At 37.6% G+C, this 16,528-nt stretch overlaps 1 protein-coding gene across 4 annotated transcripts in view; it reads left to right on the forward strand.

The window, feature by feature from the left end:
* Positions 1-11,247, forward strand: part of LOC121873319 (myeloid leukemia factor 2-like) — a 147,797-nt gene extending 136,550 nt beyond the window's left edge. For all 4 annotated transcript variants that reach the window (XM_042376831.1, XM_042376832.1, XM_042376828.1 and 1 more), the window contains one exon: positions 7,270-11,247. Coding sequence is in view for 2 of the 4 variants with exons in the window: in XM_042376828.1 (XP_042232762.1) it covers positions 7,270-7,345 (76 nt within the window). In the remaining 2 variants the exon portion in view is untranslated. The remainder of the gene's footprint in view (positions 1-7,269) is intronic.
* The last annotated feature ends 5,281 nt before the right edge of the window (positions 11,248-16,528 follow it).

Raw genomic sequence — 16,528 nt, forward strand, 5'->3', positions numbered from 1 at the left:
ATTGTGTGTGCATACCATCATAAAGTTAAGATAATATTTTTACTACAAAATAGTTGTGTGTCGTCAAAAAGTGGAGTTTGGGGGTCGGCCTGGTCTCTATTTCAATTAATCCCATATGTTATGTTGTTCACTTTACGCGTTTCTCACTTTCCCCGGTACCCCGTGGGTTGAATTAACCGCGTAAAGTGAGGGTTGACTGTATTTATTTATAAATTGCCCCTCTCTTACACTGGTCCAAAGTTGGAGATCAAGGATGGTGGAACAATTCCCTGTTATAAGTGTTTACAGAATTGTCAGTAAAAGAATGGAGTAGTATGGCTGGTGAAAATAGGAAATGAATGACAAGTCAGTAGTTTATATGAATGTCTTGTAAATGTGGGATGGGAATGTTGGAAGTGGTAGGAGGAGGAATAGAGACTTGGACTTACAGTCAGTGTAAAAAAGTAAATAAATACTGTATAATTTGCAAGCAGTGAAGAGTTTCATAGAGACTGACAGTGCTTGCCTATACAACACAATAGTTGACATAAATGCTTGTAGTGAGATACAATAAAAGAGTACATGCTTAGTTGGTATGAAGAAGTGGAGAAAGAATGGCATACCAAAAGTGAGATACACGGTAGAGGGAGATTCATGGAAATTAGGAGGTAGATTAAGGATGTGTGTTAGTAAAATAGATGTACAGTAGAAGCAACTCAGATATCTAAAGGGGGATGACATACATTACTCCTCATGATCCAGGAGTAACTTTGAGATGAATTCATTTAATTTTAGTCTTAAAAATGTGCATAAAGAGGTCATATATAAAAAAAAGAACAACACAATTCCTTAATAAAATCTTTTCTCAAGATGGTATTTAATACAGTAAGCATGATAAAAAATAGGTTGTCTTCCATATATCCTATAAAGTAATACTAACCAACTAACATTGTGTGTTTCTGTTTCCTTTTAACTAACAAGGTTGTTATTTCATGTATACAGGTTCTGATGCTGGGCTTGTATCTGCATCCCACTACTATATATATCTAAGTTGGTATAAGTGTGTAAAAGCTCTTATGATTTTCTAGTCAGTTCACTTTGTCAGTGGCAGAGTAACCTTAGCAGTGGCTCTACATCCACCTAAGTCTCTTGACTTTCAGCATGTTGTCTTTTTCCATTTCTGATCTACTAGACCAATTTGTATTAAACTTGGAGAGGACATTCCCTTTAACTATTTATACTAAACACGTTCATTGTTGATCTAAGCAAAAGTTTCTTGCAGTTAAACTAGCAAAAAAACAAAACAAAAAACAACTTTTCAGAATCACTTTATGAAGTACCATGAAAGGTTGAACATATTATCTGTTAAGAGAGGGGTAAGTCATATTTGTGAGTCCTTCATGAATAAAAACGTCAGAGCATTTTGGCAATCAATTTTGATAATACAAGTAGTCCTCGTTATTCGTATGGGTTTCGTTCCTAAAAGTCCATTTGTATAACTACTATACGAATAACGCAGCAGATTTTCCAATTTAAATTAATTTAAAAAGGGGGGTTAAGGACCTAGCAAGTCAAGTTAGGTTACATTTATTGAGTAATCTGAAATAAAAAGCACAGAAACATGTACTAATCATATAAATACTGTATAGCAATAAATAAAATTCATTCAACAGTAAATAAAAGTTACCAGTATTGTAGAGTAATTCTACCTCCAGTGGAAAGCAAAAGGTACCCACACTTGATGGACTGTACCAATAATCTGAAGTTCTTCGAGTATGGTACAGTCTCCCCTCCTCATTACTCTCCAACGTCACCTCCTTTGCCAACAAATTTTACGAGCTCGCCACCACAGTCGGTTCAGTTACTGCCAACATCATTGTTATCTGTGAGGCTTGGCAAATTGTTCCTGAGACCTGCCACATTGAGGGATATCAATTCTTTCACCACCTCCATACATATGGGCATGGTGGGGATGTTGCTCTCTCCCGTCAGGATCATTTATGTCCGTCACGCCTGGATGTTATAGTCTCAGTTGATATGGAGGTATTATGGGTACATGTTGTATCATGTGCTCACTCCCGCCACACTGCCACGCGCACCCACCAGAGGCACTCTTTATCAATCACCTCACTACTTCAGAGTAAGATACCCATGTGCCAAGCTACTACTCTGTGGGGATTTTAATGAAATTGACACCACTGATTTTGGGGACCAGCTTCTATCACAAACTGTGAACTTCTCTATGCACAGTCAAAACACTCTTGATCTTAGCAGACCAGTACCAACCACCTCAATCAATACCTCCTATTGGGTGTACTATACACCTATCTGTGTTTTTGGTCTCCAGCCACATGCAGAGCCCTTTCATCAAGACCTACAGGCTGGTTACTAACTCTGCAATGCATCTGTTCGTGCAGTGTATAGTTCACCATCCCTGGCCTGAAGTACATAGACACCAAATGGACAAATTACATCAACGCCACCACGGAAGCTCACCACCACTTCTTCCCTGAGAAGTCTGTCAGATTACATTCAGATTACACCCAGCTGAGCTGCCCTGGATCACACCTTAGATCAAAAGACTTATGCGGCAGAGAAATGGTGCTTTTAATCTCATTGACAATAAATGCTACAGGTCCCTTTGCAACAAAGTCACCCGTGAAAATGCGCACTGCAAAGAAGTCTTACTACCCAACCAAGCTGCAACACCTAAACCAGTCCAACATCAGTCATTGGTATGGTAAGCTTAAAGAACTCTGGACTAAACAATAAGACACACCCCCTCCCCTTCTTCAGCCACTTCACTTATGGTGACACAGCTGAACAATCTAACAACCATTTTGCAACTATACAAGTATACCGGATGTTCCTCACTCAGCTTGACACAACTTGTCTCCCTGCTTACCTACCAGTCCCTTATCCCACTGACTTAGTGGATGAATTTGAAGTAGCAAGGCTACTGGACAAATTCAGAATCAAGCACTCCACCACCCCCATTTACCTACCAATGCAGCTCTACAAGGAGTTCTCCCCAGAACTAGCTAAACCCTTCTGCTCCATAATCAATGCTTCCTTCCCTCAGTTAAGCTAGTTGCCAAGCTGATTGGAAGACTTTGAAAGTGTCACCAGTGCCCAAATCAATAGTCCACAACCCTTAAACAAGTTACAACCTATTGCCATTACCTCAATACCCAGCCTAATCTGTGAAAGGTTAAATTTTGACTTAGATTATGCTGATATTGGAGGCACCATAGATTCTCAGCAATTTGGCAATATGAAAACTTCCTCCATCACCCACTCATGTCAGCTTTCTCAGCTAATTATACCACCATTTAAAGAAATGCAAGACATCTGTAGCAGTTGCCTTCATTGACTTCACCAAGATAATTCGAGCTAATCAACCACAATTTACACTATTTTACGGCATCTAAGACGCCTGGGCATATGAAATGCAGGGAATACGGTATACTGTACTCCCAATTTAATGGAATCCAATATAACAAACTCTTGATTTAGCGGAAGGAATTTTTTCTGTTATTTTTCGCTCGGTTTAGTGAACTAGTTCGCTCAATCGAGATTAATTCTGTTAATAAGCTCACACCTACAGACACCTCAGGTACATGATATGTACATAGAACAATTATTCATGGTTTACCTTAAACAAGGGGGGATCAATGTTTCTTTTCAATTTTTCTTTTACAGTATTTCCAAACTTTTCCAACTGATAGCCACACTCTTTTGACTTTCTCCCCCACACCACTTCCTTTCTGAGACTTCTGAGAGACTTTTGGCATGATGTCTAAGCACAGTAGTTAAGTGACTGAGAGGTATCAGTGAACAACACACGCAGTGGCGACAGGACACAGACTGAGCGGATGTAAACAAACCCCACGTGCTAAGTGGCGCATTTGGCTCATAATTTTACGAAATCAAGCTCGATTTAGTGAATTAGTTCACTAAATGCTGTACTTCAGAAGAAAAAAAATTGTAATTTCCTCCTGTAGCCATAGTTTTCTTAAAATAATATATACAGTACTGTACCAGTAAATGTAAGGAATAAATAAATAAGTTAAAACAAAAGATACTGGATTGCCATTTGGCTGCTGGATAACAAAATTCGTCATTACCCTATAGTTTCACTACACACGGAAGACAGCTCAGAACAACTGAGATCCCTCACTCTCCCTCCTCTTAACACATGAAAAAAGTGTATTCCCTTTTACATTTTGACCTTATGATAATTATTGATCTTATTTTTTTTACATTCTGTATGTAAGATTGAGTGTGCATGTAACATAGTAAAAAAAATAAAATTCCAGTTACGTGTATCTACCTGAAATTACGAGTTGAAAAATAACCATGATATTGCTCTCAGCTTGACCTGGAGGGCTAGGGGGATGTGGCAATAGTGATGAATCTTGTGTAACTACTGTATTACAAATACAAAACTAATATAAAATACTGAAAAACAAGTAAAAAACAAGGAATATGATCACAGGTGTAAAGGAATGGCCTACATGGTAAGTCAAAAGGCTGAAGCAACTCATAACTCTGTCTCCTTTCCCAGCAATCTTAAACCATACCACCTACCTCTCTTATGTTATTCAACAATTGTGTTACTTCAAACAACAATTTTATACAATTTAGATAAAAAATGCAGCAAAAACCATTAAACTGAGTTAAAAAAAATGAAGTTATGTATACTGTACAGTATCTACCTGAAATTACAAGTTGAAATATAACCATAACATAATTCCCCTCTCAGCTTGCTAACTTTTTTCTTCTTTTTTTTTACGGGGAATAGCCCACCCGGGCACAGGTCATCGACCCACAACGGGGCCTGGGGGGCAAAAAAATAAGAGTAAAAAGAAATGAAAAAAGATTAAGTTAAGCTACACCACGAAGATGCTGGAAAACCAGCTTTTTAACGTGAGACAGATTGTGTGAGTATGGAAACACAGAAGAAGGTAGAGCATTCCACAGTTTGGCTGTGCGAGGAAAGAAGGATGTATTATAATGGGTTATTCTAGTGTGACCTACAGCCACAGCGAAACTGTGGGCACCGCCGGCAAGACGAGATTTATGAGCCCATGGCCTTGCCGGCGGTACACAGGATGCCAAATCCACCGAACATTGCCCGATAAAGTACCTGTAAAAGAGAGAGTGAAGTAAAATTGCAGCGAAGAGAAAGGGAAGAAAGATTATCAATTAAAGGAGGAAAGTTAATAAGACAAAATGCCTTTGATTCCACCCTATCTAATAGTTGGACAGAAAAGCTACCCCAGATATGAGAGCAGTACTCCAAGTTAGGACGAATGAATCCCTTATAAACTTGAAGCAGCTGCTCAGGAGTGAAGTAGCTACAGCATCTGTACAGTTGGCTCACAAAGAAATGTTTATTTCCTCTTATGTTTTTGACATTATGATAATTATTTTTTATTTATTTATTTTTTGTGTTTTGCACATTCTTATGACATACAGTAGGTGTGTTTTTACTTATTTTATTTACTCGTGTGTATACATTTTAAATTAAGAGAGAGTTCCCTTGTTTTTTTTTTTTTACCTTAATATCATCTAATGGTATGTCACTGAACCTTCAGTTTCCCTCTTGTAAATTAATTATTTGTAAGGTTTGACCGAAATAAACTGTATCGAGTTGACGAGGCAGGTTAATCTCCTTACTGGGCGATCATAGTCAAACGTGTTGCAGGTTTGGCTTGGACCAGACAGCCTCTGGTGTGCTTAGGGCGATCAGTTGCGGGGTACTGCCGTATGTTATCGTCCAGGGACCTGGCCCGCCTGGGTGAACGTCAGGCGAATTCAGCATATACACGCCCTGTTCCTCATTAAGACACGAGCTGACTCACCAGCGTCTCATCGCGTAGTACATAACAACATTTATTCCTATCAATTCCCATACTGTAATTACTTTCACTACATTATCACTCCTATGATTACCGCTGTCCAGTGGTAAAACTCCCCCCTTTGGGCGATCATGTCCAAGACAACAAGTAGCAGAAATTGATTAATTTGCGCCTTCTTCCTGTAGGCACAACTTGGTCGCTGGTCGAATCAAAGTGGTGCTTGCAGCCTCCAATAATTAGACATACTAGGCCATCATCACTGAGTCTTATCTCTATTGTCTGACTAATTATCACTGGTTCTGAGGCAGTGGTTCTTCAGTCACGATGATCAGATAATTTTGTTGAAAGAAGAGACTGATCCACCAAGAAAGTGCGCCTGTCCCCTTCGTATGTGGTACACTTCTCTAATGCTAATGCCACCCAGAGGTAGATTGGTACTTGGCTTCATGAACAAACACTGTGTGACTTGCCGTTGTTGCTGGGGTTTCTGATTGTTTGACGGCATGTGATAGTGGGTTTTTTGTATCACACACAATTGTTTTAAATAAGTTCTGGAACTCTTAAAGCGCTAGGGCTGATGTAAACACTTGTATGGGATCACTTAAGTTAGGTGTTCACCCCTTAAATAGTGACAAGAGTCTGGCTGTCTCCGAGCATGAGAGCGGGGAACAGCTGTCAAGCTATGTTTGATTAGTCAGCCTGACCTCGCTTGACTCCTGAGATAGTTACTAGCTTAGCGTATACTGTATAACGTGAATAACTACTCAGTCATTGTTGCATAACTTAGCGAATAATTTGGTGTTATACATTTGGGTGAATATTTATATAATGTAAAAGTGCTGTTACGCCGTTACACACGATTTCGTAATTCTGTCGAGTAGTTTGCAGACCTTGTGTTTCCAATATCCTTCACAAAAGAGTGTTGGGAGCCGTTATACAGTATGTGTAAGGCTACAGCCTGTTGGCCATGATGTAGCCTATTTTAGTTTAATTATTGTGATTTTTTCTTTCTTGTAACTATTAATCAGGAATCTAAGCCTTTCAAGTTAGACTGTTAAGTTGATACATAATTATCAAAGGAAGCAAAGTCGAACAACAATTACAGTAGAGTATACTGTATTAAGATCACAGGTGGCTAGTAGAGATGTGTTCATTGTTTCATACGGTGTAACTCTGAGCTCTGGGCTTCATTCAGTATTTATCGATGTTCACAAACAAAGGGGATTGTCATAGATTTTAATAAGATTATTTGATACTCATTGTTCCCTTACTAAAGAAACGTCAGATTAATGTACAACAGTTTCTTTTAGAGCAAGATTTTCTCATTTTCATAGAATGTATACACATGATCATTGTTATGTAATTAAAAGCAAAATCACTACGGTTCTTGAATTACTAATGATCTTTTCAATTTTTTTTTTTTTAGTGAGGATCGTGCTAGACGGCGTGATAGAGAAGAGCGAGGACATCGATCACATCGCCGCAATGAGCCAAACATGTAACAGCTGATGTTGTTATAATAGAATTTATCATTCATTGTATTTGGATTTCCTCAATATTTACTAATAGATATCATGTATCATTTATTATAGTGGATATTATATGAATAGGAACCAAACAGTTGATTTTAATATAATACTACAATTAGCCTTAAGAATGACTTAGTTTAAATAGAAAGAAAAGTGTAGTATAAAATATGTTGATAAGAACAGATAGCATGAAATGCATTTGTTGAAGGAAATAAATGAGTTGAAAAGGAAACTATTACTTGCATAGCGAATCCTGCTGTGCACAAAGTAGAATTTTCCATATAGTACAGTATGTTGTTGATCTTTTTTCTTCATATGGAGTCAGTACAACATCATTTAAATGTGTGTAAATATATTAGTCTATGATAGCATGAGCTAAGGGGACATGGAGTAATATATGAGAGCTAAAGAGAGAATAAAACTACCTTATAATTGATCTCAGATCCTGAAAGCAATGTGTTTCTCAATTATTGCCAATATAAATTGATTTTTCAGTCCTTGGACCATATTTTCAGAATACCTTTACATGTGCGTGTAGATTCATTATTATTACTGTTACTTTATTACACATTGATCTAAAAGCTGTTGACTATTCAGAACTATTGCAACCAGCTTTCTCTCTTGAATTGAAAACCAGTGATAACATTTATGCTCCCTTCACTTGCAGACAGTTAATGATTGTTTTTAAGTATTATGTCGTAGTTAGTATAAATGATATGAAATGAATAGCTCTAAGATTCTTAAAGGTGATACGAATGTTTTGAGAAGTGAAAATAGGATCATCCATCAGAATGTTAACATTCAACTCTGTATGGTTATCATGTAGGCCCATCTTCATTAAGTCACAGGTGTAGTGTAATTCTCAGTTTACAATACACAAGCAAGAAGCCTGAAAATTGCAATGAATGTAGGAACACATCAAGTATCATTGATTGTATGGTGTGTAGGATTGTTTATCACATGAGGGAATTTTGGTTTCCTATACTCCTGAAGTGAGGAGCCTAAAACAGCTGTATTTTTAATGAAGGTGTAAAAAAATCACCATTTTGTACTGCTGTATCCAAACATACTGTATTTATCACTGCCTGTGGCAAACCTCAAATAGTAAAGACTTTGATATTAGTTCCTTGACAGTAGTTTATATGAAATGCTAGTGTGTATGGTACCAGTAGGTGAATTACTTTTAATCCATACTTGCCTCATTATTGTGGCATAAAGAATATCCAAATGTCTTCATATATCTAGCAAATTATGTGTACAAATTTCTTTCAATCAGTGTGACTTCATCAGTGGTATTTATTTAACAGGTGAAGATAGTTTTTGTTTTCCTTACTTAAGCTATTATTTGTGTAGTATTAATCTTGACTAGGCACTTATTCCTTCTTTTCACAACATAGTGAAGAAGTGTTATAGTATTTGTGATTATTGTTAAAATCATAGTATTCTGCATATTATGTATAAAATATTAGTTGTCTATCCACAACAGTTACAGTATGGCACTGATAGATCCTGGACGTATTAAATGCAAAAATAAAATGTTTGGTGAAAGGACTTTAATATTTTCAAAATAGAAAAATTCTAAATACTTGTATAATAGAAAATACCTATTTTATAAACTAATGTGTAAAACTACATAGACTGACAGGAAAAATACTGAATATACAACCACTTATATACATAATATTTTATGGAATACATCTGGTAAAACATTAACATTCAAAAATAATTTGTATTTATTTATTTTTTGTTTTTTTAAGGTTTTATAGTTCCCATAAGGGAAGTGAACTTTACAACATACTTTACTGAATTAGTGCTGGTGGAAAATATCTACATTTAACTTTTCTTGTTTCTGTTGTGGTGTTATGTATTGTAGCTACTCACTGTATTGAGGTTGTCTTGACCCCACTACCTTTAATATTATAACCAATACATAATATTATGATAAGTGGATCATCTAGAACATGCAGTGTCAAAATGAGCTGTACAAAAGAGAGAGGTTATCATATCTGGTAAAAATGTTAACTCAAACATTTCTATACACCCTGTCTTTCTGTACTCCAGTGAACTACTTTTGAAAGAGATTTTATGGAATTTAATGAATATTGGAAAGGGACTGAATAGTTGTGATGGCGTGCTTATTGCATATGAAAATAGGACAAATAGTTTTTGTAAGAGCTACAAACCAAGAAACAATTGAAGAGCCAAATTATGATAGAAGAATAAAGTGTAGTAAGAAAAATATAATAACGCTATGGTTTATGACTAATTTGAGTGTAAATGAATGTTATAAGTACATTACCCAACAATCAAGGAGATTTTTGGATGCTGTTACTTAATTTCAAGTACAGTCAGCACCCACTTAATGTATATTAATGCTTTCCTGAAAATGTGCATGTTAGGTGGAATTACCTTATGTGGAAATTAATTTTCCATAGAAACTCATCTTATAAATTCAAATACATCACAGAATATTTTCACACCTTTTTTTTTTTTTTACCCCAAATTGCCTCATAACAATAATAGAATGGTGAAATATAAGCAAGTAAACTTAAAATAGTGAACAAGTTTCCTAACTTAAATAATTTTGTCCCCTTCTATACTCGACTTAAGGAATATTTATGGATGAGAAGAGGAATTATTACTTGGAGGTAGAGGGACAGCTCTCAGGGAATTTAGCTGGAGATGAAGCTGCAGTTTTATCCAAAGACTGTTGATGAGTTGCCTTCTTCATTTCATCATTAAGAATTTTGTAGGAAGCTATGGCATAGTTTATCTTTGCCTTTCACTATGGTATTTATAGTTGAAAAGGGCAAACCAAGCTCACAACTGATAGACACCATACTCTCAGCTCTATTTTAACTTTGTCTTCAAAAATAATAAGTGTACGGTTTCTTCTTAATACCACAAGATGCAGCAGGATCTATTTTACTAGCCTTTCCGTTTTTGCTTGAAGTACTGTACAGTACACTGTAAACACAACTAGCTGTGACTACAACCAAAGCAAAACTAACAACAAAACAAAGCAAAGTGTCAATGAGTGTTTGGCAGTGGACAGGTTCAGCACAGGTGCAATGTATGTACCTGCAGATGTAAGCATGTAAGGTTGGACAATTGGTACCATTATAAAATGTACATGCAGTTATACATACATTAAGTGGGTGTCAACTATACTCCAGCATGTGCCAGTTGTCAGTATTTCAGTACCAGTGCAAATTATAATAGAAATTATTAGACAGTAATAATGTGGAAATTACATTCGATATCACAATACATATTTGGTATTTTGTACCCTGTTCCCTGAGTATTGGCTTGGGCAATTAATAATTAAAACATATATTTGCAACACTGCACTCTGTTACAATGTGTCTTCAACAGCCCTAATGAGACCACAATCCACACATCCTAGACACACACGGCCACTGCAGGAGACATTTGGACTCGTGTAAGTTAAAGATATAAGCTGTACGTGATTTTAGATTTATACATGATTTGCCTAGCTTTGCATGTCGAAAATGATTGATTTTAAAGGTTGTTGTCCCTTTCCTCCTCTTATTTCTCTGTATTACAAATTAATCAGTATGTTTTCCCATATTGTGTGTTTCAAAATGTAGATGACTGATAATATATACTATTACTCAAGGTTAACACTGTATAAGTTCTAGGAGAAAAGGCAGATATTCACAGAATCATGTGCAAGAAGCGACTCAGGAAAATTAAAAATGTAAACATCTTAATTTTTTCTGTATGGAAGCTAACACACCAAAGAATATGCCACCATCAATGCCTTATAGTTGGATGTACTATTATGGATTTCCTCTTTCTGCTTCTTTGGACTTTGTTCAAAGCTATTTATTGAAAATAAATACTTTCAATGATTGGAGTCTTCATAACCTTAAGCAGTAGCTTGCAGTGCAGTCTTATTTATGCACATCAACTTTAAATATAAAAAGCTTTATAAGGTCTTAAGAACATTGGTTAGGTAACTTAAGTCCTAGAGTTTTGAGTTATTCTCTCTACAGGTATATCTAAACATACAGTAATTTCTCACTAACCAGAGTTTTGAGTATCCGTGTTTATTTATGTGTTATTTTTTTACACCATTCTACAAAGTACCATTGTACATGAGAAAACATGTACCTAAAACCGGTCACACTCGCAATAGGTTAGAACTGGTAGAGAGATGCCCACGGTGTGTTGTCTAGCTGTAGTGCTATATACCTCTTGCAAAAGATACTGTGGATTGCCACTCTCCCACTTCCGTCATTCGTGCTAATGATCTTGTGCATAGAAATGCTAGAGAGGACGCAACTTGGTGAACTTCATGTGCCCATGGTAGCTTCCCAGGATCAGCTGCTTTGATGACCTTCCGTAATATGAGGTCAATATGAGCTGGTGAACATTATCATAAGGTGTCGTGCTAGATAAACAGTGAGGAGAAATTAGCATCCCCAGTAGCTTGAATGTAAGCTCACAACGTAACTGTTGGACAGAAGGAATGATGCCGGTATAATAACATGAGTGAGGTGGTGTGTATGAGGGCAGCTTTTTAAATGTTTGATTGTTGCCACTAATTTTTATTTCTATAACCTTGTTTATATTTCTTTTATTCTTGTTTCTAAAGCCCCGTCCACACTATCTGACAGTGACTGGCGGACTGTGCCCTCATCGTGCACAGTTTGTCGGGCATGACTGTGTTGTCCACACTTTCTGAGTAGGTGGTCAGGCAGTAAAGTCGGGCAGTAGCCAGTAGGTGGTCGGCAACCCGAGTGCGGTATCACCATGCGCAACACATTTGGAAAGAAGAAAATAGCGCTGTATAGCATATTAATTGCTATCTTAGTAAAAAAAAAAGTAAGGACAGAGTGCAGAAAACGATCTGGTGTAAAGATTGGTTAAGTAGGAGAGAAGTATTGGGAAGTCATATGACGATATTACGTGAACTAGAAGATGGAAGTGAGCATGATTTCACCAACTACATGAGAATGGATATCAATGCCTTTTACATACTCCTAGCTAAAGTGGAACCATATATAGCAAAGGAAGATACCCATCTGAGGTAGAGTATACCAGCAGCAGCCCGTCTCGAAGCAACGCTCAGATTTCTAGCAACTGAGTGCACATACTCGTCACTGCAGTATACCACGAGGATATTAATGCAGAGTTTGTCATTCATAATACCAGAAACATGTGAAGCTATATATGCAGTACTCAAGGAAGATTACTTGCAGGTAGGGTTGTTTATATAGTAGTATTGATTGACACCACTGTTGTGTAAAGTAACGTATGTACAAGACTCCATAAAATAACAAATATCAATCGTAATCATTATGTATTGAACCTGACGTACATACGTATCTATATATGCAAATACAGTATGTGATTGGTACCGGCATCCATGTTTGAGACAGATGCTGATTGTGTCACTATCATTCAGAAATGACAGATCATTAAAGCACCATAATTTTAGCCTGTAAATTTCGTCTGTCCCGGCATCTGACTTCTGTGATTTATGTACCAGTCTCATTTCACGTCTATACTGATTTCGTAGTGTGTCTATTTTCCGCCTTATATCCCTTGTGGTAATGGAGGCAGTAATCTTCCTTATCTCCTCTGCAATTCCCTTGAGTGGAGCTGCACGTTTGTCTCTATCTTTATACATGTCACTTTTGACATTCCATAGGCACGGGTAATGGCGATAAAGGTCAATTAACCGTACGGTATCTTGTCTGGACTAGTGGAGGTTTGCAGGTTCTGTGGTGCACGTGAACAGAGGGCTAGACATGATGACGAGGTAAACCAAGCAACCACTACCTGTGGCTCGTGGTGAGACCGTGAGAGACTGACAGCCAGGTGTAACTTTTTGTGGCTGGCAGCGTCGGTGGTCCATGCCTGGCGCCAAACCATCGAGCAGTCTGCTGATTTCGCTCAACTACAGGCACGGGCTGTCTGCTGGTTTGCCCATCAAAGTTACCACAAAGTGTGTGATGACGGCTCATCACTCGTGCCTGATGGTCATTGTCCGATAGTGTGGACGGGGCCTAAGTTTTTATTTTCTTTGACTTCAAATTCATTTTCTCAAAGTATTTACTATATTTATTTCAGTGCCTCTTATTTGTTTGTTATTTCCTCTTACTTTTATTCTGGGAGAACCAAATTCTTCTCTATTCTTACACGTGTAATTACTATACTGTACTTACTCTTAGAGCTGCCACCACCCAGGCTTTTCTTTAGAATATAATATCTTCTACAACCAACCTCTCAATTAAATTGGTAGCGTGGTATACACGAGAGGATAGGCACATGAGTTATCAATTGTATTTTTAGGGATGGCAAATATAGATCTTCAATTATCATTTACAACATACAATAATTGTGCTTCCTTAAGCCCCGTCCACACGATCGGGCAGTGCCCGGCGGGCTTTGCCCGTTTACCGGGCAAAGCCTGTGTGTTGTTGTACACACAGGGGTGGTTGGCGGCAGTCATAGTCGGGCGCCGGTAGCTAGTAGATGGTCGGCAGTGGCGGGTGCGGTACGATCACCATGGTGTGTCGCAGGAATAATCGCCGGACAGTTAAAGCGAAGAGCATAGCATTGTGTACTATAATAATTGCTGCTATGTGCAAAAAGAAGAACCAAATGCAGAAAAGGGAATGGTGCAAAGAGTGGTTAGGTCGAAGAAAAGTATTGGGAAGTCATGCCACGATTTTACGTGAACTGCAAGATGAACATGAGCAAGACTTCACCAATTTCAGTAAAAGTCCAAAAATCCGGATGCCAGAAATCCGGACCACCCGAGAATCCGGACTTTTCGAAAACTTTCAAACTTTTTAAATTTAGCGGGCTTTTGTGGGTTACGTGAATGAATGGCGTTCCTTTAAAAAAATTAATTTACATAATTCTAATAATAAAAGTAATTGTAAATTATAGGTAGCTAATTTTGTTAGTTTTGTAATTAGCTTGTCCTCAAATGTAAAATTAGTGGCACTATAAATCTTTTGTGTGTATGTGTGCATGCCTGAACGCCACAGCTACACAGCGACAACAAGCGACCACGCGATCACCACTTTAACACAAGCAATAAAACCGTGACAACATATGTAATTTTGAGTCCTACTGTTTCCATTTACAGAGTACAAGCCCATAATTATGGCTCCTAAAGTAGATAAACTTCGTTGTGTGAAGAGAAAGAAGAACACATTGAAATTGAGTGACAAACTTGAAATAATTAAGAAACTAGAACGTGGTGTGAGCAATACTGATCTAATGGAAACATACGACATTGGAAAGTCTACAATTTATGATATAAAAAAGGCAAAGAATAAAATTTTAGAATTCACAGCTTTATCTTTAAAACTGCTCGTTTTGATAAATGAAGCATGCTATATTTGCTAATGAATAAACTATCAAAATGTACCTGTTCATCTCTTCTTTATTTCTCCTGAAATTTGAATTTTAAAAGTACTGCCTGAGAATCCGGAAAATCCGAAAATCCGGACCGACCCAATCCCCAAGCAGTCCGGATTTTTGGCCCCAACACCTTTTACAAACTTCTAGCGAAAGTGGAACCATATATAAAAAAAAACAGGATACCAATATGAGGGAGAGTATATCTGCAGAGGCTCGTCTAGGGGCAAAGCTCATATATGTTTCAACTGGGTGCACCTACATGTCACTTCAGTATAGAACAAGGATATCAAAACAAAGTTTGTCTCGCATAATGCCTGCAACTTGTCAAGTCATGTATGAAGTACTCAAGGAAGATTACTTGCAGGTGAGATTTTTAGTAGGTACATAAAAATTCATTGAATAATGTTAGAATTATGATATGCATAGACAGGAAGCTATGGGACTAGAGTGAGGAGAGCGGCAGGAACGAAGAACACACCCGAATGTCCTCATTACATAATACATAAACAAACTCCCGTTTATTGTCACGCCGATAATGTACATTGCATAAGCTTATTTGGACATCTGGACCGAGTAGGGAACATATACATATCACATTTGCAGTACTTAAAGTCGTCACTCCATATCCGGCAGCAAACCACCAGGTGCTGATTTACTTAATCTCTGTGACTGTGACTCAGCTGACCTCGCTTCGTCATCTGAATCATGAAAGTGAACATCTACTGTGTCATCCCCTGGGAGTTAACTGTCACTGGTACTTGGCTCTGAATCTCCTTTTGGTTTAAAAAATGTTGTCAGCTTTGGAACTGATTGCAGTTGTGCAGCTTTGGCTGCTTTTAACTTTCTCTTTTGTGAGCCACTCAGATATTTTTTTCAGGGACGACATATTTATCTCAAGAGAATCCCCAAGAATAATCTATAAGCAAAAAAATAGTGTAAGTCTATAAGAGATACCAATATCACAAAAAATAGACACAAAAACACACGTAATATAACACTGAAGTCCATTTAATGCAACAAGTAAAATATCATTAGTAAATAATGAGTGCCACGTACACAATATAAAATATCACTGAGCTGAGGCTGAGAAGATACTGACTGGCTGAGCAAGCTGTCAGCAAACCAACGGTAACCCTGACACGTACTGAACGTGAAACGATCCTGTCTTTCACACGTCAAGGCACTGAAGGTTTCTTGAACTTTATTCTCTCTCTCTCTCTCTCCAGTATATATGTATGTATAGATAGATAGATAAATAGATAGATACCGGTAGATAGATCGATGGTGGGACACAGACATTTAAATAAATTATATATTTTTTTATCTTATTTTCTTCATTTTACTATAGGGCTTAGTCAGTGGCCCACCTGAGAACCACCCCATGGCCCACCAGTTGAAGACCACTGTGGGCCTATACTTATTGTACAGGGGCCCCATACTCCGGGGCCTATACTTGTTGTACAGGGGCCCCATAATCCGGGCCCTATACTTAATGTACAGGGGCCCTTATGATTGTGAATGTATTATATAATGAAATACTCGGTGTACACTTGAAACAAGGTTATACGCTGGCACGCTGCGTGACAAATTAGTTTCAGTGGGCCCCCAGATACCGGTGGGCCCTAGGCCAATGGCCTACTTGGCCTATTGGTAAATCTGGCCCTGTATATAGCTATTTAAGGTTATATTAATTTGTGAAAATAAGGATATTTAAGACGAATTATTAATTATGGAAGTTTTAGTATACTG

This window comes from Homarus americanus, unplaced genomic scaffold (assembly GCF_018991925.1).
Source record: "Homarus americanus isolate GMGI-L3 unplaced genomic scaffold, GMGI_Hamer_2.0 scaffold32929, whole genome shotgun sequence".
Lineage (NCBI taxonomy): Eukaryota > Metazoa > Arthropoda > Malacostraca > Decapoda > Nephropidae > Homarus > Homarus americanus.